Raw genomic sequence first — 23,369 nt, 5'->3', positions numbered from 1 at the left:
GCCCGGGAATCGAACCCACAACCCAGGTATGTGCCCTGACCAGGATTCAAACCAACAACCCTGCAGTGAACAGGACAACACTCAGCCAACTGAGCCACTCAGGCTGGGCAATGGCAATGTGTTTAGACATGAAGAAACCTAGACCTAATGCCTGAAGAGTCAGAGCCAGGACTCAAAAGCAGGTATTCAGACTTCAGCTGCCAAGCTGGTCAGTAGCTCCCCTAGTCTCCTCCACTGCGTCACTTCTCCAAGAGTTCCTCAATTAGGTGAGGATGGATCTCCTTCAGGGCTCGGTAGAGTTGATCTTTGCAGGCCCAGTCACAGGACTTGATGATGCTGAACAGCTTCCTCATCCTGTCTGGATTGGTGGGCTCAGCCCGCACCCTCTCATACTGCTCGTCGCTCAGCACCGGTCCATGCAGCTTGTCTAGGACTGCATCCACCGATGTCACTCGAGCCACCAGTTGGGCCCGATGTTGGTCCACAAAGTGCAGCAAGTTTGGAGCATTGGGGGATGAAGGTGAGGCTAACAACGAATAAAGAAGGGCTCTCAACACAGTTTCTGCATCTGATCCCCACCTGTAGTTCTTCACTCACCTGATCTGCATTCTTGGCTCCTCCCCCACCCATGAAAACATTGGACCACAGAGAGGCACCTCTGCCTACACTCAAATACCTGATGGAGGCATTTTAGGTTGCCCCATGGAGGGTGCTAGGGCCTCCATGGGCAGACATAAGGGGGATGGGAAAGGACTCTGCCCTGGGACACACACCACTCTCCAAGGACCAATCCCTTGTGAGGTGTGAAGAGTTCCCTTCTTTCTCTCCTCCCTCCCTCCAGGACCAGGTAGCACACTCCAATACTGCCATGGCTCCTGTGGTCTCTAACACTGTCACTGACCTGTCAGGGCTTGAGAGACCAGTGGAGCTGCAGGTCTGAGGTCTCCTGGAGGAAAAAATATATGAATAAGCATCAGTATCAGTGGTAGTTATTAACACAAATGATAAGCCTTAAAAATCCTACCCATGTCTCACTTCTGAGATTCTTTGATTCCTAGACGTGGCTACAGACTAATCCTGATAGGAGTTGGAGTAAGCATTGCAAGGGGCCTTATAAATTATGTAGGGGAATCCCTTCCATATGTGTATGGAGAAACTGAGGCCCAGAAGCCATCATCATAGACAGAGAGACAGAGTGAGAGGAAAAGTTCTTCCTCAACAATGCAGACATGGTTTAATTTAGTCTTGGCCTGTATGGAACCCTGGTGGAGAAATAACCGAGTTCCTTACAAGGTAGCTTCAACTATGAGATCTTATTTTGAGCAGAAGGTTACCTCCCTGTCCTTGGCTTATAGACACACTGTTCTGAATTTTGATATCAGAATCAAGATCAAGAAAATCTTAGCACTGGGGTAATGGATGAATTTCAATGGGAAAAAGAAACAACAACAAAAGAAGGGTTTAAAAAATTACTTGCATAAGGAGAGAAAGGGGGAGTCCACAGCAGCCCCTGTGGACACGGCCTGAGGTTTTGAGAGGACCCAAGTTCAGTGTGACCTGACCGTGTGGGAGGGAAGCCAAGCACAGGGGAGCTTGGGTTGTGGTGCTGGGAGCAGCGGGTTCACTTGGATGGAGGGAGGAGGGTGTTCCACGTCCTCCATGCTGACTGGACAGTCTTAGAGTTCATCCTGACTTGTCCTCATATGGGCACATCTACTGAGGAAGGTGACTGACAAGGCAAAGATATAAAATCCAAAATATAAAAGGAATGTTAGAAGAAAACAGAAATGTTTAACTTGCACAGGAGGAGACCTAACATAGGCCGTGATCTGTCTTCAGGTACCTAAAGAGGTTTCTCATAGGAATGCAGATAGATTCTTCTCTCAGTTCCAAGAAGCAGAATTAAGATTGAGAGGAGGAAGAGGAACACTTAATATGAGAAAAATTAACAATATCACTACTCTTTATAAGGACCAAAGCATGAGATATGTACATACATCGTGTATTTAATCTTTCCAACAATCCTACAATTTAGACAATATAACCCTCCTTTTATAAATGAGACTCAGATGAGTTAAGTAATTTTCCCAAGATCACCCAGCAAGTAAGTGTCAGAGTGAGATTCAAATGAGGTCTGATGCTGGGGATGATTAGTCCACACCTGGGATTACACCCAAGCCATGACTAAGTCACAACCATTCTCTTTCTCTGCACTGGGAAGACTGTAGCAACTCAGAAGGCAGATTTACCATATTTCAACAGTGAATATGGGCTGGTTTTTCCTAAAAGGACTTTTTTAGGGGGATTTTCTTCTTGGAAGTGTTGGTGCTGGTTTAAAAGACTATAAAATTGCAATCTTTCCTGAAAGTTTGTTATTTGATTCCCTCTTGTCTACTTTGAAATATCTGAGCGATCCAGGTTAAATGTATGTGCTATTGCCATAACTGGCTTAATTCATACAACCATATAACCGTCTAATTTTTTTCTCATCTCATGTCCAATATATTATGAGAAACTTTGCCAAATGCCTTGTGGGTTTCAAAATCTGTTAAATCAAGGGCAGTGTAGAGAGGGAATGGAGCTTAAAGTCAGATTAACTTGAGTTCAAATTCTAGTCATGCCAACTGTTATATCATGCCAACTGTTATATAACTAGAAAAAGTCACTTCCCTAGGCTATTTCTTCTCATCAGAAAATTGTAATCACACACACACACACACACAGAGGCAGAATATTTTATTGACTATCTGTTTCCCACCACTGAGCTCCCTGAACTTGTCTTTACTTTACCTGATTTCACCAAGGCCTCCCATACCACAGTCTCATCATTTTTGCTTTTAATCTGTAGTCGGATCCCTGACCCCAAATGATCAACGTAGAACTCAGAGAAGAGCTGGGCTTTCCCAGGGCTTCGATAGCAGAGCTCCAGTTCCTGTAGAAACAGTGGTGATGTGAGAAGCCACCATTCATCCTGCAAGTGAGGTGTCTCCCAACCTAACACCTTCTTGGCCCTGCTCAGCCCCATGGGGACCCTGGGGTGATCTCCACTGAAATTAATGCCACCTCAGGCACTGCTCTCTTCCTCATTTTCCACAAATCCTGACTCAGAAGGAAGAGGACATGGCTGGGTCAGGACTCATCTCTAATGTAGTGCTCACACATCTTAAACAAGATCCTTCTCCCTCCATCTTGAATCAGATCCTTCTTCCCTTGAATCAGATCCCTCTTCCTCCACCTCCTCTATCTTGAACCCAAATTCACATTTCTCCAGCCCAAGGCCTGTCTAACACTTTCAATCAACAGAAAATTCATGTGCTTGACACACTTTTAATCACCAGAAGATTCATATCCATCCCCTTTGCTATATCCATCCCCTTTGCTAAATCACATTCAAGATGACTCTTGATTCCAAACTGTCTTTCATAAATGTTCTCTTCCCATTTTCCCCACACTCAGTAGATAGCACTACCACCCACTGAGAACTCATGTTTCAGATTCAGGCATCATCCTTAACTCCTACCTTTTGCTTTCATAAGCCAAGTCCTATTGGCTGTATCTGCAACATATACACTCAGTCCATCAACTTATCTTCATCTCAGCTGCTTCTTCCCTAATCAAGGCATCTGTGGCTCCTGCCTGTACCATAGCAACAGTCTTTTGTTTTCACTCTTGTCTTCTTATCACCCATTCTTACCCAGCAGCCAGCAGCATCTATGTGAAACTAAAGCAGGTCTTGTATTACCAAGCAACAACCTCTGAGATCTAGTCATTGCACTTAGAACAAAATCCAAACTCCACATCAAGGCAACAGAGTTGATGGGCCCTAGGAAACCTCTGTCTCTTGTGTGACTCCACCTTACTTCTCTCTTTGCTACACTCAGTAAGCTGTGCCACACTGACTTCCCACTTGTCATGTGGAGGAATCAGGGTGCCTGCTCCTCTATGCCTCTGGACCTGAAGGGCTCTGTTACAAATATTCACCTCCTAGGGCCCTTCATGTCACTCAGGTCTCAGCTTATAAGTCACTGCTCAGAGGCTTCTCCCCTGACCACCCAGTATAAAGCAGCCCAAGTCACTCTCTTAAGTGATGTAGTTGTGTTTTCCTCACAGCACTTCATGGTTCTTGGTCCATTTCTTTAATTATGTAGGTCTCATCCACCAGAATGTCATCTTCCCAAGGGCAGGGCCTTTCTGGCTTGTTCACTGGACTATCACAAATGAAGACAGCACATGGTTGGCACTGGGTAAATGTGTGGAGAGTGACTGTGTCATGTCTCTCATCCCTTGTTAAGAACTGACACAGCAGGAAAATCTAAGGTATTCATTGTTGGATTCATGTTTCTCAACTCAAAATATATATAACATTTCTCATTACTCCTGGAAATGTATTCCATCTGTCATTGTCACTTCAAGTGGTCCAAGGACTCATCTCAGAACAGAAGAAAAAGAATTGACTCTAATTCAACAACAGACTACCATTCAGGTGAAACTCTGATCCTCAGCAGCAAGATCTTGGCAATGGTGAACATTTGGATATCATGGATGAATGCCCACTGGCCTGACATCATTCCCTTTGGTGAAAAGGGGAGATTGAGAAAGGATAGAAGACAGCTCCTGATGCCCAGACCTGATGTGATGCTCACGATTAGACCTCATTGTTATTGCAAACTAATCTGATGCTGCCATCTCTGCTGTGTTGTCCTCCTGTTGGACATATACAATCTCACAATCGCCAAACATCATTCCATCCCACTGCAGATTTGACTTTTTCAGCTATTATATCTTCACACTTCATTGTCTGCCCTTCCTAGAGAGAAAATGTGTAGAGGTTCCCAATTACAGAATTGCCCTACCTCCTCAGAATACCAGATCTAGACCAAATCTCCATTTCCTTTGATCTTCCCCCAAATTACCTAAATCCTGAAATAGGTTCTTTCTGAGTGTCTTAATCTGAGGGACCCCATGGTTCTCACTAGTGTGTGTTTTCTCACTGCAATGAATAATAACCCCAGTGTTCAGCTATGGATGTATTCCTGGTGTTTTGCTTGGAGAGCATCAACACTCTACAACCCAATACTTCTCAGTTCCCCTAAGTCAGCAGTTCTCAACTTGTGGGTCGTGACCCCTTTGGGAGTTGAACCACCCTTTCACAGGGGTCGCCTAAGACCTTCGGAAAACACATATATAATTACATATGGTTTTTGTGATTAATCACTATGCTTTAATTATGTTCTATTTGTAACAATTCAAATACATCCTGCATATCAGATATTTACATTATGATTCATAACAGTAGCAAAATTATAGTTATGAAGTAGCAAAATAATTTTATGGCTGCGGGTCACCACAACATGAGGAACTGTATTAAAGGGTCACAGCATTAGGAAGGTTGAGAACCACTGCCCTAAGTCAAACCCCATTGCTATTCCTATCCTGAATGTAACCCTTCATCCTACTAGTGATTTTTTTTCCAATTTTTGAAGGATTCCTGCTCACCCCAAATCCCACTCACTATCTCCCGAACCACAATTGGGCCTGTCCCTTGGAAAGCTCTGAGACCTGATCCACAGGTATTCCAAAACATGACCTCTGGCCTTAGGGAGTGGTGAATATCTGGACTGCTCACCTCAGGGATTATTTCCATTTTCTGTGAACCAGACACAATATATCGAGAGCCTATGTGGAGCGGAGTCAGCGGGGGTGGCTTGTGTATTCGCACAAACTGGAACTTCTTTTTTTCAATATCTACGGCCTAAGGAGCATAAAGAACACTGATCAAGGGAGGAGGGCAACTTTGTCTTCCTCAGAGATTCCACTCTATGGACTCTGATCTGAACAAAGTGAAGTGGGGCTTTCACGTGTTGATGTTGGTGGGGGTGCTATACCACCATGAACTCTCCCTCCCCTGTCCCCCATGACTGCTACAGAAACCCACCCACTTGTCCAGAGCTATGTTCAGGGTGGGAATTTGGGCATTGATAGAGAAGAAATGAGAATGGAGAAGTGGGTACACCTCTGTGGATGGAGCCCTCCCATCCTTCTGACTCCTGGAAAGAGATTGCGAAAGGGTGTCCAGCAATGAGTAATGGACCAGTGAGCCCAGTTGGGGGAGGTCTTAGGGACCTACAAGACTAGTCTATATCTTATCCTTACGCCCACTTGACCCATCCAGGGGGCTTTCTGGATGCATGTTTTGTCTTTGTCAGCCCACCTTGGCCTGACTTTCTGGCTATTGGAGTACCTTCTCAATGGTGCAGTCGCTGGGGAGTAGGTAGAGGTGGAAGTTGACTTCCTCAGAATGGAGGCGATGGTAGAGCAGCACATTGGAGATGACAGGAATGTTCAGGAAAGAGTGGATCTTTCTTAGTAGAACTCCCATGGGAGAGAAGCTGGGGTTCTCGAGGACTATGTAATGTGGCTCCACCATGGTTGGCTTCTCCAGAAGTATCCCATCCTCTTTAAAGTGGGCTACTTGGAACCATGAGATGTCCACATGTTCCTCTGTGAAAAAAATGGATTTGAGAGATGAGTACTTAGTGCCCTCCCTGAGTCAGGCTTGACTGGAGCAGTGTGGTCCTTGTGCAGAGGTTCAGTGGCCTTTCTGGGGGACCCTGCAGGAAGTGTCTTGTGTCTTGGGCCTTTTGGGGTTGTGGTCAGTAGGTTCTCTCCAGTTGGAGCACCGCTGGAATCTTCTTAAGCCAAATCTATACACACCCTCAGGTCCTTGAGCTGGGAAAGATATGGATCCCATGGTTACCTGTGTTACTGTGCAATCTGTAACTTTGAGGACCATTGAGTAATGCTGGCAGGTGTGACTCCAGTCAGATAGAAATAAGGAGAAAGTGAGTCGGAAATGGAGTGACCAAGGTAGTGTACATTTGTCGTGTTTGGTCACCCACCATTTTCAGATTCTTCTTTTTGTGAAGAACCTCCTCCTTCATCATTGTGTGGGTCTTGGCTTAGTACAAGCTGGGCCTCCCACTTGGGAAGCTTGTTGCACAGGTGTGTGACCAAGACTTGACCAAGTGGATGCTTCTAACCAGGGCCTTGATCTAGAGGTGATGAAGCACATATGAAAAGACAGAGATTCTTGTGGCAGCAGCAATGAGGTTAAGAGACCAGCAGCCACCATGGCAGGAGGGCTCTATAGTGGCTGTGTCTGCCCTAGAAGTCTCTATATTTTTCCTTGGCTGTGTTCTTGTTTTCTCAACAGTTTTTGGTCACTGCTTTTTTTTTCTTTTCTCTGTAGGAATTTAGCCTAATTTTTTCTTAAGTCTATGAGCTACTCAATAATCTTCTCATATATTCTTTTTCTGTCCAAATCAGCCTTAGTCTGTATGGGCACCAATCAGCACATTTGGATTGATTTAATACCAGGAGGAGCCTTGGAGACTGCTACTTAACTTTACTAATTTTTTAAATGCGTAAAAATATATTTTTAAAATATATATTTGTTAATCCTCATCCAAAGATAATTTTTTCCATTGATTTTTAGAGAGAGTGGAAGGGAAGGGGAGAGACAGAGAGAGAGAAATGCCAGTGTGGGAGAAACATATCAATTGGTTGCCTCCCATACTTGCCCCGACTAGGGCTGGGGATTGAGTTTGCAACTGAGGTACATGCCCTTGACCAGAATCAAACCCAAGACCCTTCAGTCTGAGGGCTGATGCTCTAACCACTGAGCAAAATTGGTTAGGCCTATTAGTTGCGTTTTTGCATGAAAAATATTATCATGGTGGTGTATACCACCTGATAAAATACAGAAGTATTTACCTCTGATCTCACTAAACAGTACAACTATTATTACCATTTTTCCCTTTTCTATTAGTCTTTCTCTGTAGCAACACCTTTTCATGTTTCCATTTTGGTCATGTAGCTTTGTCTCCTGACTTTCCCACACTGGTTTAAATTGTCGCAAGCGCCTGTGGGCCTTTCTAGTGACTGCAGTGCATGATTCCTGCTGCGGATGCAGCATCCCTCATTCACCGCTTTCTTCTGGTTTCAGCGTTGGGGTTGCTTCCACCTCTTTGCCCTGATAAATAGTCCTGCAATGCACATGTTTCTGCAGAGAACTTTTCTATTTCCCTTGAGCTACTACCTTGGATTGATAAGTCCTAAGGGATGAGAAAAGGGTGTGAAAGGATGTAAGCAATTCTATAACTTGCCAGGTTTTGCCAAATTGCTTCTCCATGAAGTGGTGCACTTTGCATTGCTTTGGTGACACTAAGTGGATGTTACCTCGTCCTCCACAAATTGAAATATTCTCACTTGTTAGTGGGGTGAACTGAAGCCCCTGGAGGGAAGTGCTTTTCGGAAGGTCACGAGTCACCTACAGCCTTTGGGTGAGATCCCTGCTCTCAGGGCACAGTTTGCGGCACTACAGACACTCTGTGCCTGAATTCTGTTTCATTTTAAAAATTTATGATGATGATGATGATGATGATGATGATGTTGTGTGTGTGTGTGTGTGTGTGTGTGTGTGCGGGCATGAATTCTGGAAGGTGCTGTGTGTGTATCTAACTTGCCTTCTTGCTAGGGTGACCCATTGTCCTGGCTATCTCACACCTCCCCACCACTGCTTTACTTCTGAGTCTTCCCTAGTTACTCTTCCCTACTGACCCTGTCTACCAAGGCAGGTGCCCCTGGACCCTGGAGTCTCTCCCCTTGGGACTGGCCTTTGTTGCTCATGTGCCGTGCTCTCCTCCTAATGGGCAGCTTGAATTGTTTACTTAATCTTGTGGTCTCAACAAATGAGCCTCTTTGGTGTCTGAGTAGTTCTTTGCTGTTTTAGTTTTCTCATTCTATTTTTTGTTTCTACTAATTTGTAAATTCTTCTTCTTATATACATATATATTTTTTGACTGAGGATCCTAATATTTTAGTGTGTGTACTGAAAGTCTAAAGTAAACCAATGCCTGTACCTAGAGATGATACTGAATGGATTTAACTACTGGAAGTGTGCTATAATCCTATATAATAAAAGGCCAATATGCAAATTGTCTCCTTGGGAGTTTGACTGGGAGACCTGGAGTTCGATCACTCGCTATACGTGCACTGAACATCAAATAACTGTTAATCAAGAATTACAGCCACAGAAAAATTATTGCTGAGGGACCCTACCTGTGCACGAATTCCTGCACCAGACCTTTAGTTCTATCATAATTAAAGTTCCTGTCTGAATCATGATTTGACATGGGGAACTGAATCAGGTTCTTTCAACTTTCACATTAAATTGATAGACATTAGTTCTGTGGCAGCCAACGTTGCCTGGGGTGCATCTGATGCCACTCATGGCCTGGACTGGAAAGCCTGTGTTGCCTCAGCCTGCACATGTGCAGGCCCATTACTTGACTCTGTGGCCAATACTGGCTGATGTTGGCAGGTCACTTGTGGTCTCAAAAAGGGGAGAATTTCTCTTTCCTGATCAGGATGGAAATTTTTTAGCATTTTAACCCAGAAGGCAGTTCTAATGCGGCCTTCACCCTTCTTGTGAATTATACACTAAGTCCTTTGTATTTTTTAGCACTCTACTTGCTATTTCTGTTGACATTTTAGTTTTCTCTCTCTCTTTAAAATCCCCACACATTAGACATTATTACTGTTGCTTTATCCAGTCATTGGTTTGTTAGCTTTACCCAGTTGTGTGTCAGTGTCTTTGCTGATTATTTCATCTTGTACCGCACACCTTCTGTATGAGATAATTTTTCTTTTGCTTGAGTTACATCCTTTAGGATTTCCTTCAGTAAGTATTTGTGGAAAGATATCTTGGTTTTAGTTTGTTTTAAAATGTCTAATTTACCTACTTATTAAATAATAATTTTTTGTGGTTGTAATTCTTGATTAACAGTTATTTGCTTAATACTTTGAGGTTTTCATTCCATTGTCTTCTGTGGCCTTCTATTGTTGCTGTTCAAAATCAGTTGTCATCCTAATGGCAGTACCTTGCTCCATAATCTTTCTGCTGCTGTTAAAACCTGCCCTTAGATGTCTGCATTCTGTAGATTCACTTCAGTGGGTCTGGTGCTGATTTCTCTCTGTTTCTCTTTCCTGCTTTGAATTTTTGGGATTTCTCCTTCTTACAGCAATTATAGAAATTTCTTGGAAATTCACTCTTTTTTTTTTTCTTTAAATCTTTATTGTTCAGATTATTACATTTGTTCCTCTTTTTCCCCCCCATAACTCCCCTCCTTCCAGCTCCCACCCCACCCTCCACCCTCACTCCCCACCCACTGTGTTCATCTAAAGGTGCATGATTTTTGTCCAGTCACTTCCCGCATCTCCCACACCCCTTTTCCCCCCAAGAATAGTCAGTCCATTCCCTTTCTATGTCCCTGATTCTATTATAATCACCAGTTCATTCTGTACATCAGGTTATTTATTCACTTGATTCTTAGATTCATTTGTTGATAGATGCATATTTGTTGTTCATAATTTGTATCTTTACCTTTTTCTTCTTCTTCCTCTTCTTAAAGGATACCTTTCAGCATTTCATATAATACTGGTTTGGCGGTGGTGAACTCCTTTAGCTTTTCCTTATCTGTGAAGCTCTTTATCTGACCTTCAATTCTGAATGATAGCTTTGCTGGATAAAGTAATCTTGGTTGTAGGTTCTTGGTATTCATCACTTTGAATATTTCTTGCCATTCCCTTCTGGCCTGCAAAGTTTCTGTTGAGAAATCAGCTGACAGTCGTATGGGTATTCCCTTGTAGGTAATTGAGCCTCTTTCTCTTGCTGCTTTTAAGATTTTCTCTTTGTCTTTTGCTCTTGGCATTTTAATGATGATGTGTCTTGGTGTGGTCCTCTTTGGATTCCTTTTGTTTGGGGTTCTCTGTGCTTCTTGAACCTGTAAGTCCATTTCTTTCTCCAGGTGGGGGAAGTTTTCTGCCATTATTTCTTGAAATAGGTTTTCAATATCTTGCTGTCTCTCATCTTCTGGCACTCCAATAATTCTGATATTAGTCCGCTTAAAGCTGTCCCAGAGGCTCCTTACACTATCTTCACACTTTCGGATTCTTTTTTCATTTTGCTTTTCCAATTGGGTGTTTTTTGTCGAATCTTTGGTTTGATTCTTGAGCTCCTCTGGTCTGCTATTGGGTATAATATTCTTTATTTCAGTCCGTGTATGCTTACTTTCTAATTTCTTTATCGTAGCATCGAGGGTCTCATTAGTTTTCGTGAGGCTCTGCACAAATTTATGGCAAGCCCTCAAAATTGCGATTCTTAGCTCCATATCCTCCATTTCTGTCATGTTTTTTTGTCTCCGCATCTTTTATGCTTTCTTGGTGCACCCCCTTGTGGTCTCTGTGCGCAGTCTTGTTCTAGCCAAGCCTTAATTGTTGTAGTTAACACTAGAGGGATTTGACCACCAGGCCGACTGGCTGCAGGAATCAGCTGTGCGGAAAACGTCTGTCTTCTGGGGAGGCGCTAATCCAGCCTTTGCCTGAGGCGATCGGCAAATGGCTGTGCGCAGGGTTTGGGCGGGGCGGGCTCAACAGGGCGGGGGGAGGGAGCCGCTATGACTGCTCTCAGTCCGTCCCCAGGGGCTCTGCCTCTCTGTCCCTTCAACCGCTGCAAACCTCGGAGGGGCCGTAGCCAGACAGTCCCGCTTCTCCCGTTTGAGTCTGGGTCCCTAGAGACTCGCCCGGATCTGTAGCCCAGAGTCTGAGACTCACTCCTGATTGAAAACGACAACCGCGCCCTCAGCCGCCAGCCCGCTTTGCGCGCACACCACCTCACCACCGCACCACCGTACCTTTAAATTTTCCACACTACGCCTCCTCTGAGCGTCGGAATGCTGTTGTTTTTGCTTCTAGTTGAAGAGTCTCTCCTCAGCCAGCCTTCCTGTGGTTCTGGTTGATGTCCGTTCCGACTTTTAGTTGTATTTTTGAAGTGGTTGTTTACGGCGGCAATCTCCGGTGTTTACCTATGCCGCCATCTTCGATTCTCCCCGGAAATTCACTCTTTGAATATTACATTTTCCATTCTCTCTATAATATCTTTCTAGAATTCTTTTCTTATCTATACTTTATCATATTTTCTGTCAATTTAGCTTATTTTCAAACTTGATTTATCATTTTTATTTTTTAAAATATTTTTATTGATTTTAGAGAGGAAGGGAGAGGAATAGAGAGATAGAAACATTATGGATGAGAGAGAATCATTGATCGGCTGCCTCCTGCACGCCCCCTACTGGGGATCAAACCTGCAACCCAGGCATGTGTCTTTGACTGGAATCGAACCTGGGACCCTTCAGTCCGCAGGCCAATGCTCTATCCACTGAGCCAAACCGGCTAGGGCTGATTTATCATTTTTAGTGGTTTATTGTTTCTTGCTCATATTTTAAGGACTATTTCATTAAGCATAAGAGACATACTTATTTTGCATTCTCCTTTTGATAATTTAAATGTTTGAGGTCTTTTTAAAAAAATATGGAACGCTTCATGAATTGGTGTGTCCTCCTTCTGCAGGGACCATGCTAATCTTCTCTGTATCGTTCCAATTTTAGTGTATGTGCTGCCGAAGTGAGCACTGTCTGAGGTCTTTATGGGACTGATATCTGGTTGAGGTTTCTGTTGGTTTTCAGTGCTTCTGAGGTTTTGATTGTGAACTGTATATTTTTTGGAACTTTTCTGTGGGAAGTCTTTGGAGGTGAGAGAGGTTCGGATAACCATGTAACTCTATGACTACGTCTCTTACTGAAATGCTCTTCTTTTGTGGCTTGAGCTCTCACATGGAGTCTGGTGACACTGTTTCTCCTCCCTGCCTGTAGTAGTAGCAATCACTTCCCATTTGTTGTTCATTTTTAGGTGCCCCAACCTTTCTCGCTCATTCACTTAGCCTTACTTTTCAAATAATTTTGTCTCTGAAAAGTCTTTACAAAAATCTCAAATGAATATATCATATATTTTCTGCTGGGAACCTGAATGATACAACCTACATGAAGAGAACTTAATAAATGATAGCTATTATTGTTATTGAGGAGACATCTTTCTTCCTTCCTTCTCCCTTCCTCCCTTCCACCCTTCCTCCCCCTCTCTCTCTCTCTCTCTCTCTCTCTCTCTCTCTCTCTCTCTCTCTCTCCTTTCTTTGTTAATCCTCACCTGATGATATTATTTCATTGATTTTCAGAGAGAGTGGAAGAGAGGGGGAGAGACAGACAGAGAGACAGAGAGAAACATCGATATGAGAGCATTGATGTCTCACATCGATGGTTGTCTCCCACATGTGCCCTGACCAGGGCCAGGTATTGAGCCTGCAACCAAGGCATGCTCCCTTGACCGGAATCAAACCCAGGACCCTTCAGTCCACAGACCGGTGTTCTATCCACTGAGCCAATCTGGTGAGAGCGAGGAGACCACTTTCTATTGAGGGAAACTTTCCAGTAATTCAGGCAAAAATAATTATGATGCTTGGGGACACAATGTTTCAAAAAAGATATGCCCAGAGCAGTTGTGGAATGAGAAAGAAAGCTGCTGCCACTTCTATAACTTTCTCTCAGTCTGTCTAAGGAAGCCACAAACTCCCCTCAGGATATTGAAAGCCATTGGAAGCCATTTCGGACCCATTCTCACCACCATCACCTTCCCTCACACCTCCCTCTCACTCACCTTGGAGGGCTATAAAGTGAGGGAGGTATACAGCTTCCACAGCTCCTGGTTCAGCCTTGATGTCAAAAAGAGGCCCCGCAACCATCCAGCTGTGCTGTGGGACAATCTGGTCCAGGAACTGGTCCCAAGCACAGAATTCAATCTCAATGGTCACTGGCCCTCTCACCACAAAGTAGATACCTGTGTTGGGCCAGTGGTAGGAACCAGCCACAGGGAAGTGAACTCTGGGGATAGCAGAGAGAGGTAGACATTGAATTAATTACTCCACACAAGCTCACAGACTATCTACTGGGTGCCCAACCCATGCAGTACACTTTGTATCTAGTAGAATGACTGCAAGCTCAGATGTGACAGCTAGAGGGATTTGGGGTTGAGTCTTGGCTCCTCTGCTCTCTACTGTGGATTCTTGAGCAAGTCATTGAATCTCCCTAATCTCAGTTTTCTTATTTGTAAATAAAAGTAATAGTAGCACCATCTCATAGAGTTGTGAGTAATAAGTGACCTAATGTATGCTGACAGCTTAATATCTGCCTGGGGGTGGTGAGCTGTTTCTATAATGGCGATGATAAAGGGAATAATAATAATACTATCTATATTAATAAAAGGGTAATATGCTAATTAGAGTGGACGTCTTCTGGCCAACCTTCCTGACGTTCGTCCTGACAAAGCCGGGGGCATGGCCAGCCTGCAAACCACCTCAGGCCCCTTGCCCAGGCCGCTCCGCCCCCCGAAGGGACCCCACCACCCCAATTAGGGGCATGGCCAGCCTGCAACCCAGGGCATGGCCAGCCTGCAAACAGCCCTCAGCTCCTTGCCCAAGCCATTCCCATCCCCAGAGGGACCTCCACCACAATCGGGGGTGTGGCCAGCCTGAAAACTTCCCCAGGCTCCTAACCCAGACCGGCCCTGCCCCCAGTGGGGACCCCCACCCTGATAGGGGACGAGGCTGGCCTGCAAACTCTGTGGCCGCTTCCCTGGCGGCCCCTCCCCACTACAGGCTCCTCCCACCCTGATTTGAGACCCTCTTCAGGGAAGGCCAGCCGGACCACACCCATGCACCAGGCCTCTATCCTATATAATAAAAGGGTAATGTGCAAATTGACCTTAATGGCAGTACAAGCAGAACCAGTCACTATGAGGTGCACTGACCACCTCTCGGTCCCTTCCCTCAGCTGTCAAGCACTGATCACCTGATGGCGAATGGGGAACGGGGGTTGGGTGGCAGGGGGGGCGGGGCCAGCTGAGGGCAGCTTGGGAAGATGGCCCTGATCGCAGGCCAGGCCTAGGGACTGTACCCGTGCAAGAATTTCATGCACCAGACCTCTAGTTAATAATAAAATAGGAAAATTTTCTTGTTTTTGAAGGGCATATTTTTCGATAATTAATAAAAATCTACATGGTGATATTATTGATAAACACTTGGAGCTGAAAAAACACTTGCAGAGATATTACAGAGACTTTCCCCAGGTCCCCATTGGTAAAGAGTGGGTTCCTGGGATGTCACCTTCTGTGTGTGTAAGTTTGGAGTAATATTCCATTCCATTGAGATTATGTCAGTGAAAGTGAGTGGGAATGTGTTATGTAAGAGATTAGAGCTGAAATGATAGACATTTATTACTTAGGACTGGGAACCCTTGGAAGGCAGGCTGCCATATTCATCTCATGGCCCTTGTTACAGGTATGGTACTTTGCACATAGCAGATGCTAATAAAACAGAAATGGGTAGATGGAATGAGATTTATGAGACATAACAAACCAAATGCAACCAGTGGACTTTGTTTGGATCCTGATTAGAACAAACCACCTACAAAGACACATTTTGGACAGTTGAGCATACAGTGGGGCCTTGACTTACGAGTGTCCCAACTAATGAGTTTTTTTGAGATATGAGCCATCTCTCGGCCGATTTTTTGCTTTGAGTTGCAAGCTCAAAAAAATTCGGGTTACGAGCCAGCTTCAGATACCCCACCACTAGTTGGCGCAGCGAACGTCACAGTGATTTGACATACGAGTAATTTGAGTTATGAGCTCTGTCACGGAACGAATTAAACTTGTAAGTCAAGGCCCCACTGTATTTGAATACAGACTAGGTATTAGATGATATGAAAATGACTTATTGTAAATGTTGTCAGATATAATGGCATTGTGGTTATAGGAGAAAAAGTCTTCATTTGTACTCTTCAAAATGCATCACAAAAAATTCATAGGTAAAATCACCTGATATCATGGATATAAAATACTATAACTACAAAAGAGGGGGAAAGTGAATAGTTAGGACAAATTTGGTAAAATGATTGTTGAAGATGAATAATTTCTAAGTGGAAGTTCCTTAGGCTCTTTTTTCAACTTTTCATAATGAAACCTCTATTTCCATAATAAAAGCACCAACCCAGTATCTCAGCCCTGTCTCTGCCTAGTGACTTGGCAGTGGGAGGGTACTCAATGCCATGAGTGGGGTGTTGAGTGTCTGTTGGGACCCAGTGTGGGGATGGCAGGGGTTGGGGGCCAGCCTGGCACAGTGGAGCTCCCTCACTTACCGGTACAGACCTCTGTCTTCGTCCCCCACCTCTGGAGTCACAGGCCCTGTGGGGCCCCAGAAGTCATCATCTGTCCCTATAGATGACACTGGTATGTCCCCCAGGGGTTCAGGAGAAGACAGACAGAAGGGCTTCGCCTGTGCTAATTGCTGGGAGCTCTCCTCTGGAACAGGCAGGGCAATGGTCAACATTAGGGCTCCTGGCTGCCTCCCTCAATCCTTAGCCTCTACCAGGGAGGGGGCCTCCCCAAGGGTTGTCTGTCTGGACATTGGCAAGGAGTGTGTCTGTATCCTCTGTGCCTGATACTGGGGCTGCCTGCCTGCTATCTGAGGAAGCCCAACACTGCTGCCCTCTGACCCCAACCCTACCCATCTCTGCCTTCCCACTGGCACAGAGATATTGCTATTCCCAGCTCCAATGGCAAGGTAACTTGTGAAAGGAACATGGCTAAAAAAATGGATGGGCAGCGATGCAAAGTACCTTGGGAGACTGGACCATGGATCAGAGTCTGAGACGCTCCAGGGATATTCTGGGGAGGAACAGCCTCAGACCCTGAGGCAGAGAGAGAGGAAAGCAGAGATCTTGCCAGTTCCCAGGGTCTAGGTGTGGAAGATCTCGCATGGAGTGAGTTCCTGTAGGTGGGCATTTTTCCATGTCCCACACCAGAGGCAGGAGCATGGTGGGGCTCACCTTCCACGTTCTCCATCTCCCATCCCAAGTCATGATGCTCCCAGCCTGGCCCCTCAAAGTACCTGATTCAGGTTCCTGCCTTTGGAGTGGAGTTGTTTCTTCATCCATCTCATCCATCTGTGCTATCCCTGAATCTTCTGTAGGGGTCCTCATATTTGAATTCCTACACACAGAATTGTTCATTCTCCCGGAGATCTTGGAGAAAATTGGGGTTGTCTACATGACATCCTCACTTAAATTCAACCATCTGAGTTTGATCTCATCGCCTTCACCTGAGATTCTCCCATAGACCCTGTCTCCGTGATGGTCCCCATCCACCCCGCCATCAATGCTGGAACTGGGGTGTAGTCCTGACTCCTCTCTCCCTCTGAGAACTGATTGGCCACCTTGTCACTGGCTCTAGAATAGCTCTCTTTCTAGTCCCTCTCTCCACCTCCACAGCCTCCACCCCATGTCCAGGCCCTGGCATTTTCAGCTCAAACCACTGCACCCTCCCCTTTAAGTTCCCCTCTTCTCCTGTTCATCTCCTGGTCATTTCTGCACAGTAGTTGATCTTCAATAGGAACCTGACTGAGCACTTGGCTGCTGAAACCCTGAAATCTATTACTTTTGGGGGTAGAATTCAAAGTTCTTACCATGGCCTAAAGGCCTACTTGTGTCCTGTTCCTCTAATTCCACAGAAACCTTATCTCCATTCCCACCTCTGCCATTTTTCCTGCTCACTCAGCTCTAGTCCAATGCTTCTCAAAGCCCATACCTGGAAGCCTAGTTAAAACACAGATTCCTGGGCTCACCCCATAGATTCTGATTCAGCAGGTCTGGAGTGGGGCCTGACATGTACATTTTTAATGAGTTCTCAGGTGATGCTGATGCTGACACTGCTGATCCAAGGCCACACTTTGAGTAGCAGTGTTCCTGGTACCTGGCTTCCTTCTATTCCTCCCAGGAGCTGAGATCAGATCTCTATATGGGCGAGGAATCTACCCACTCTCGCCCAGCTAAACCCTTGCATTTTTCACAACTCAGCTCAGATGGTTTGGACAGAGTTTAATAGGCCAATCAATGTATTCACCCTGATCCCGGGCACAATGACACAGGTGTGGGGGGCAAGGGGGCGGCGGTAACCTAGGCCTGTGTCCCTGCTGAATTAAGCTCCTGGGAGTTGGGCCTGTGTTCAGGGTCCTGTCTGTGCCTAACACATTGTGGGTCTGAGGGGAATGGTTGTTCCTTGAGGAATGGCTCTTTCTAAGCCCAGTTGAGGCAGAGCAGTCAGAACCAGGGCACAAGCGCACTTGGCAGTCACAGGCCGGAATACACCAACATGAAAGGCCATGGGGCTGCAGCAGATGCCCAGGAGGAGCCGTATTCTCCTGTTCCCAAGGCTTCTCCTCAGCTGGGCTGTGTACATGGGTGTTTATATGTGTGGAGGGTGAAGGAGGGTGTTTTTTTCCACAAAAGCTCTCTCTCTCCTTGTCTTTGTCTCCCCCTTGTGGTCATTGGTTTCCATGTTCTAACTGCCATCAACTCACTCATTCACTTTTCTTCATTTGTTCATCTCCTTACTCATCATTTCTTGGAAGGATTTAAGCAAAGGAGGGGCATGTTCTTGTTTGAACTAAACAAACACACAAACAACAACCTCACTCTGGCTGCTGTGGTTTCTTGGCTTCTTCCTGCTTCTGTCTGTCTCCGCTTCCAACCTCAACCCACCCCACCCCACTTCTGGCCCATGTCTCTGGGCCAGCCTCTAGGAGTCAGCCCAGGGCCTGGGTCAGCTCCAGGGAGTTCTGTGTCTCCCCTCTTACTCATAACTGATGACCAGATGAGACTTATCCTGCTGCAGGAGCCTCAGCATCTCTGTCACCTCCGCACTCAGCTGAGTCCCGTCCAGCCTGCAAGCACAAAGGGAGCCTCGTTATCCTGGGGCCACCCACCATCTCCAGGGCCTCAGGGCCCAGAATCATGGAACCTTCCAGGTCCTGCAGGAACCTCTTGTTTTTGAATTGGAAAGAAGAGTTAGGAGGTTTATTAGGGAGTGTTGCTGGGTTAACACAAGGGCAAAGGAAGGGAGGAAACAGGACTGGGTAGAGGGACAAGTTGGAGTGTGATGCAGTCCCAAGGGGCACAGCTGACTCTGTTGGACTTCTGATGTGGGGATGACCCTCCTGGGCTGTCCATACTGGGAGGAGGGTCCTTATACCACTACCCCAGTCACTGGATGCAGGCCACCCCAGTTGGGCAGTGACCTTGTGTGAGATGGCCCTAGTTGGCAGAGCCATCCTTCTTGCTGGCACCACTCCCAGGGTGGGGATTGGGTCTTCATTCCTTAAAGGGGACTGGGCAGCACTTCACAGCATCCACCAGAGGGCAGTCAGTGTCCATGGCCTCAAATGACCACACAGGAGTAGGTCCTGGGATTTCCTTCTCAGAGGTTACTAGGCTTCCTGGAGAGAGAGTGCCCTGTTTCCATTCTCTCATGCCATGTGCTCTGGGGTTTCTGTTGGATTTGGGATGGCTGCTGCCCTCTCTGGGCCTCCATGTCCTCACCTGCAACATGGAGGTACCTGCTCTGCCTGTTATGAGCCTATGCCCTCCTGTAGCTCTCTGCCCGCTGCCCTGCCCTCCTGTAGCTCTTCTCTCTCCCCTCACCCCCTATCCCTGTCCCTCCTCTCACAACTTGCTCCCTGCCCCCTCCTGTAGCTTTCCTTCAGCTGCTTGTAACTTGCTGCCCCACCCTCCTGCTGATCCCTGATCTGGTTGTTATGCATCACAGCCTAATAACCATTTGCATATTACATCTTTATTATATAGGATTAGGAGTAACGGCTGAGCGGGGCATGGATGCAGACCTACTGCAAAGGCCCAGGTCTGGAGAGGCCCTTCAGCATATAGGAGATGGTGACAGCCACACATGCTCAGAGGGGAGGGGGCTGGGTGGTGGTAGCCCCATGGATGGAGTTCCCTTGCTTATGAAGGGTCAGAGTGGGCTCTGGGGGGACCCACATGTAGAGTGTTCACCTCCTGCTGGTTTAGGCTTGAGAAAGGAGGACTGGTGGAGGAAAAGCTGAGAGCCGGCTGAAGCCTCAGCCATGACTGAGGGGTCAGGACATGGATGTTTGGAGCCCTGTCAGCTCTGAGTGTGAGACAGGCCCCAGCCAGGAGCTGCAGGGAAATGTTCAGTCAGAAACTGGCTGTGGACTTGTTTTCAGGCTGGAGGGCGACAGGAAGTGGCCAGGAGACAGTGTGGGAAAAAAGGGCTGGGGGTCACTGCACCCGGCCACACCGCTCTCCAGAGCTCTGAGCCTGTTTCTGTCCTGGGGTCTCCCCCACGCTATTCTCAGCCTGGACTGCTCCCCCTGACTGGGCCTGGTCAACTCCTCTTTCTGCTTCAGGTCACAGCCTGATGTCACTTCCCGAGAGAGGCCCTCCCTGCCCCTGAGTCTAATTCCATCCCCCGCCCCCACCCCACCCGTTACATGCTCATAACACAGTGCACTTCCCATTCACAAACTGCACAGAGCTCAGAAATACACACTGTGTGTTAACATGTCATCAACATCTGTCCCCTTGTCACTGGAGTGGAAGCTTAAGGGGACAGGACCTGCGTCTGTGGCTCACTATTGTCCCTTCAGTGCCTGGCCCAGTGCTTGGCACATGGGAGCCATGAAATGAATGAATGGATGAATGAGTGAATGAAAGAAACCATGAAGGAAGGAAGGAAGGAAGGAAGGAAGGAAGGAAGGAAGGAAGGAAGGAAGGAAAGAAGGAAGGATTGTTTTGGATGGAGAAATGAACCTAGGATTCTCTAAGAACATGTGGTCTCACTAGTAATTATCATTGCAGCCTCTCAAATCTGTTTCCAGCGCTGTGATGCATTTTATTTCATCACATCTATGAAGTGGATATGGTAGTCCTGTTATAAAGATAAAGAAACCAAGTCTCATGGCCTAAGTCAGTGGCGGATCCGGTAGGGAACCCAGGCTGCCCAGGCATTTTGCTTCCCCTTTACTTCCCCTGTCCAATATAGGGCTCCCACACCCCTTTCCATTGCTCTCCCTCCCCGTCCCTGCCCTCTGCCCAGAAATGACCCCAGGGCCTTACCACAGGTACTTGAGGCGGCAGTTAGACTGCCTGAGTCCTTCAGAGAGCAGCCTCACACCGAGGTTGCCCAAGTCGTTCTGCCGCAGGTCCAGCTCTGACAGCATGATGTTGTTACTGAGCATGGAGACCAGGTCCTGGCAGCATCCAGATGTGAGGCCACAGCTGACGAGCCTGTGAGAGAAAAGCACATGGGCCGGAAGTCATTGTTCACAAGGCCCTCTCCTCAGGGTAAAGGCGGTCTGATTTCCCTCTCTAGCACCTGTGGCCCTTTGGGGGTCCTTGGTGACATAAAGGAAGATAAACACGTGTCTGGTTAATAGTAATCCGGGAGATTTTAATTTTCTCCTGCAGCCAAGGAGCCCCTCAGGATCAGACATTCTCCCTTTCTCAGTCCTGTGAGATTCCCAACAATCTTGCAACTCCCCTCATCAACATTATATGATTTATTTACCCAATGTTCCACTTGTGCACCAGGTCTGATTGTTAACTACATCGACCCTACCAAATGCCCAGGTAGCTGACACAGGATTCTTTGGTGGGTTTCAACACTAGCGTGTTACTTGCTTCTAACCCAAATCACCCCATCCTACCTAGCTCTCAGCTTCTCCCTGACCCAGGGTCTTAGGCAGCTCCCTCTCCTCCTTTGCCCACCCCTCAAAGCAGTGTCAAAGAGGAGCAATTACAGCAGTCGCCGCAGCTTGCAGTGAGAATGTCTCAGCTCCTGGAATAGGTGTCGGGCTCCGGTGTCCAGGAGCTTGTTGAAGCTCAGATCCAGATATGTCAGGTGCCTGTTGTCGCTCAGCACACGGGCAAGGGCCCTGCAGTCTTCTGCTGTGAGGCCGCAGTTGGCCAAACTGTGGGAGACAAACACTGATAGCCTTGAGTTTCCTCACCTGTTGATTCCACAGACACCCATGAGCACCCATGGGCACCTCTTCTGGGTCAGGCAGTAAGTAAGACCCCCCATATCTCCAGAAATGCACAGGTACTGGGGGATTGACATAGAAACACAGTCAAAAAATCTGAAAAGAAGCAAGAGAAAAGCAGTTACTTACCTACAAAGGGGTTTCCTTTGACTGGAATCAAACCCAGGACCCTTCAGGCCACAGGCTGACGCTCTATCCACTGAGCCAAACCAGTTTTCATGCAGCCCTTCTCTTGTCCTTCTGTCCCTGAAGGGCCAAGGCTTTTTTCTCCTGTGCCTTTGATTCCACACCCTCCTGCCTCCCCTCTAACCTTGTTCTTTCTGGAATCCCGTCTTCAGACCTCCAACCTCTCCTTTACCAATTCCTTCTGCTTTGTCCGTGTACTATGCTCAGTTTTACATGTCCATAACAAGCAAAGCACCCAGAATCCTTGAGTCTAGCATATTCAACTGATTTCCAGAGAAATCCAATTATTAGTTAGGACTTTGTTTGAAGGTCTTAGATATTCCTACATCCAAAGGCTGTAAAGCTTTCAGTTCATTCATATAGAATCAACTTTTGTAGTGAGGAAATATTCACATCTGCCTGATCCATCATTAGTTCCCCTGAAAAATCTCTTTTATTGCACTGCCCCACTGAGTCAGCATGAATTAGATCCTGACTTTCATGATGAAGTGCTGCAGGTGGTGCTGGGTTGTGTGCTCACTGCGTTCTAGTCCCAGTTCTCCCATTTCTAGCTGTTTAAATGTGAGCAAGTTGGTTCACTCCACTGAGCTTCAGTTCTTACTATCTGGAAAATGGAAGTGTTAACATGTCATCAACAACTGTCTCCTTGTCACTGGAGTGGAAGCTTAAGGGGACAGGACCCGCGTCTGTGGCTCACTATTGTCCCTTCAGTGCCTGACCCAGTGCTTGGCAATTGTAGCTTGGTGTCTCTCCACTTGTTGTGAAGTTTAAGGTAGAATAAAGTTTTCTGAGACCTTTTCAAAGGCTTTTCCTCCTGGATTCAGGTGGTCCTTATGAGAAGGGTTTTAGGAAAGGTGAAGAAGCCTCATGTGGATACAGGAGGCCCCAAGGACTGGATTTGTTACCATCCTCTCTTGCTCAACTTATCATACCAGGACTCTTCTTCAATGAGCAATTCCTTGACCCTCTCCTTTCTCCCAATTTCTCAGCACCTTCATTTTTTTCACTTTCCTTGGAATCTAGCTTAAATTCTATGATATGTCATCGGTAATATGACTGAATGACTTACTCTCTTACCTCTCACCATATCCCTCTAGCTAACCCAAACTCTGCCATTGTCCCACTACCCTACACTCACTCCCACCAGAGTAACAAGCGTGGCAGCTACAATTATGAATCACATGGGCTTCAACCATGCCTGGAAGGTGGAAATCTCCCACTCTATAAATCTCCCACATCAATACTTTACTTCCCCAAGTCTCCTACACCCCAACCTCACACTCATTGTCAGTAAATAACTGAATTTCTACTTCACAGGGAA

General features: G+C 46.4%; 1 protein-coding gene and 1 non-coding gene across 2 annotated transcripts in view; both read right to left on the bottom strand.

The window, feature by feature from the left end:
- NLRP1 (NLR family pyrin domain containing 1) overlaps positions 1-23,369 on the bottom strand; it is a 31,600-nt gene continuing 8,231 nt past the window's right edge. Inside the window, exons 4-13 of the mRNA XM_023764213.1 lie at positions 21,620-21,790; positions 20,937-21,107; positions 18,648-18,727; positions 16,146-16,308; positions 13,609-13,832; positions 6,242-6,501; positions 5,627-5,752; positions 2,791-2,932; positions 902-946; positions 1-526 (exon numbers count right to left, since the gene is read on the bottom strand). Of these exons, the coding sequence (XP_023619981.1) occupies positions 240-526; positions 902-946; positions 2,791-2,932; positions 5,627-5,752; positions 6,242-6,501; positions 13,609-13,832; positions 16,146-16,308; positions 18,648-18,727; positions 20,937-21,107; positions 21,620-21,790 (1,669 nt within the window). The 3' untranslated portion in view covers positions 1-239. The remainder of the gene's footprint in view (positions 527-901; positions 947-2,790; positions 2,933-5,626; positions 5,753-6,241; positions 6,502-13,608; positions 13,833-16,145; positions 16,309-18,647; positions 18,728-20,936; positions 21,108-21,619; positions 21,791-23,369) is intronic.
- On the bottom strand, positions 12,424-12,530 carry LOC111828288. Its single transcript, XR_002832105.1, has one exon. It is a non-coding gene; the product is annotated as a U6 spliceosomal RNA (small nuclear RNA).

This window comes from Myotis lucifugus, unplaced genomic scaffold, assembly GCF_000147115.1.
Source record: "Myotis lucifugus unplaced genomic scaffold, Myoluc2.0 scaffold_322, whole genome shotgun sequence".
NCBI lineage: Eukaryota > Metazoa > Chordata > Mammalia > Chiroptera > Vespertilionidae > Myotis > Myotis lucifugus.
The sequence above is the reverse complement of the archived record's forward strand: the minus strand, read 5'-3'. Positions and strand labels throughout refer to the sequence as shown.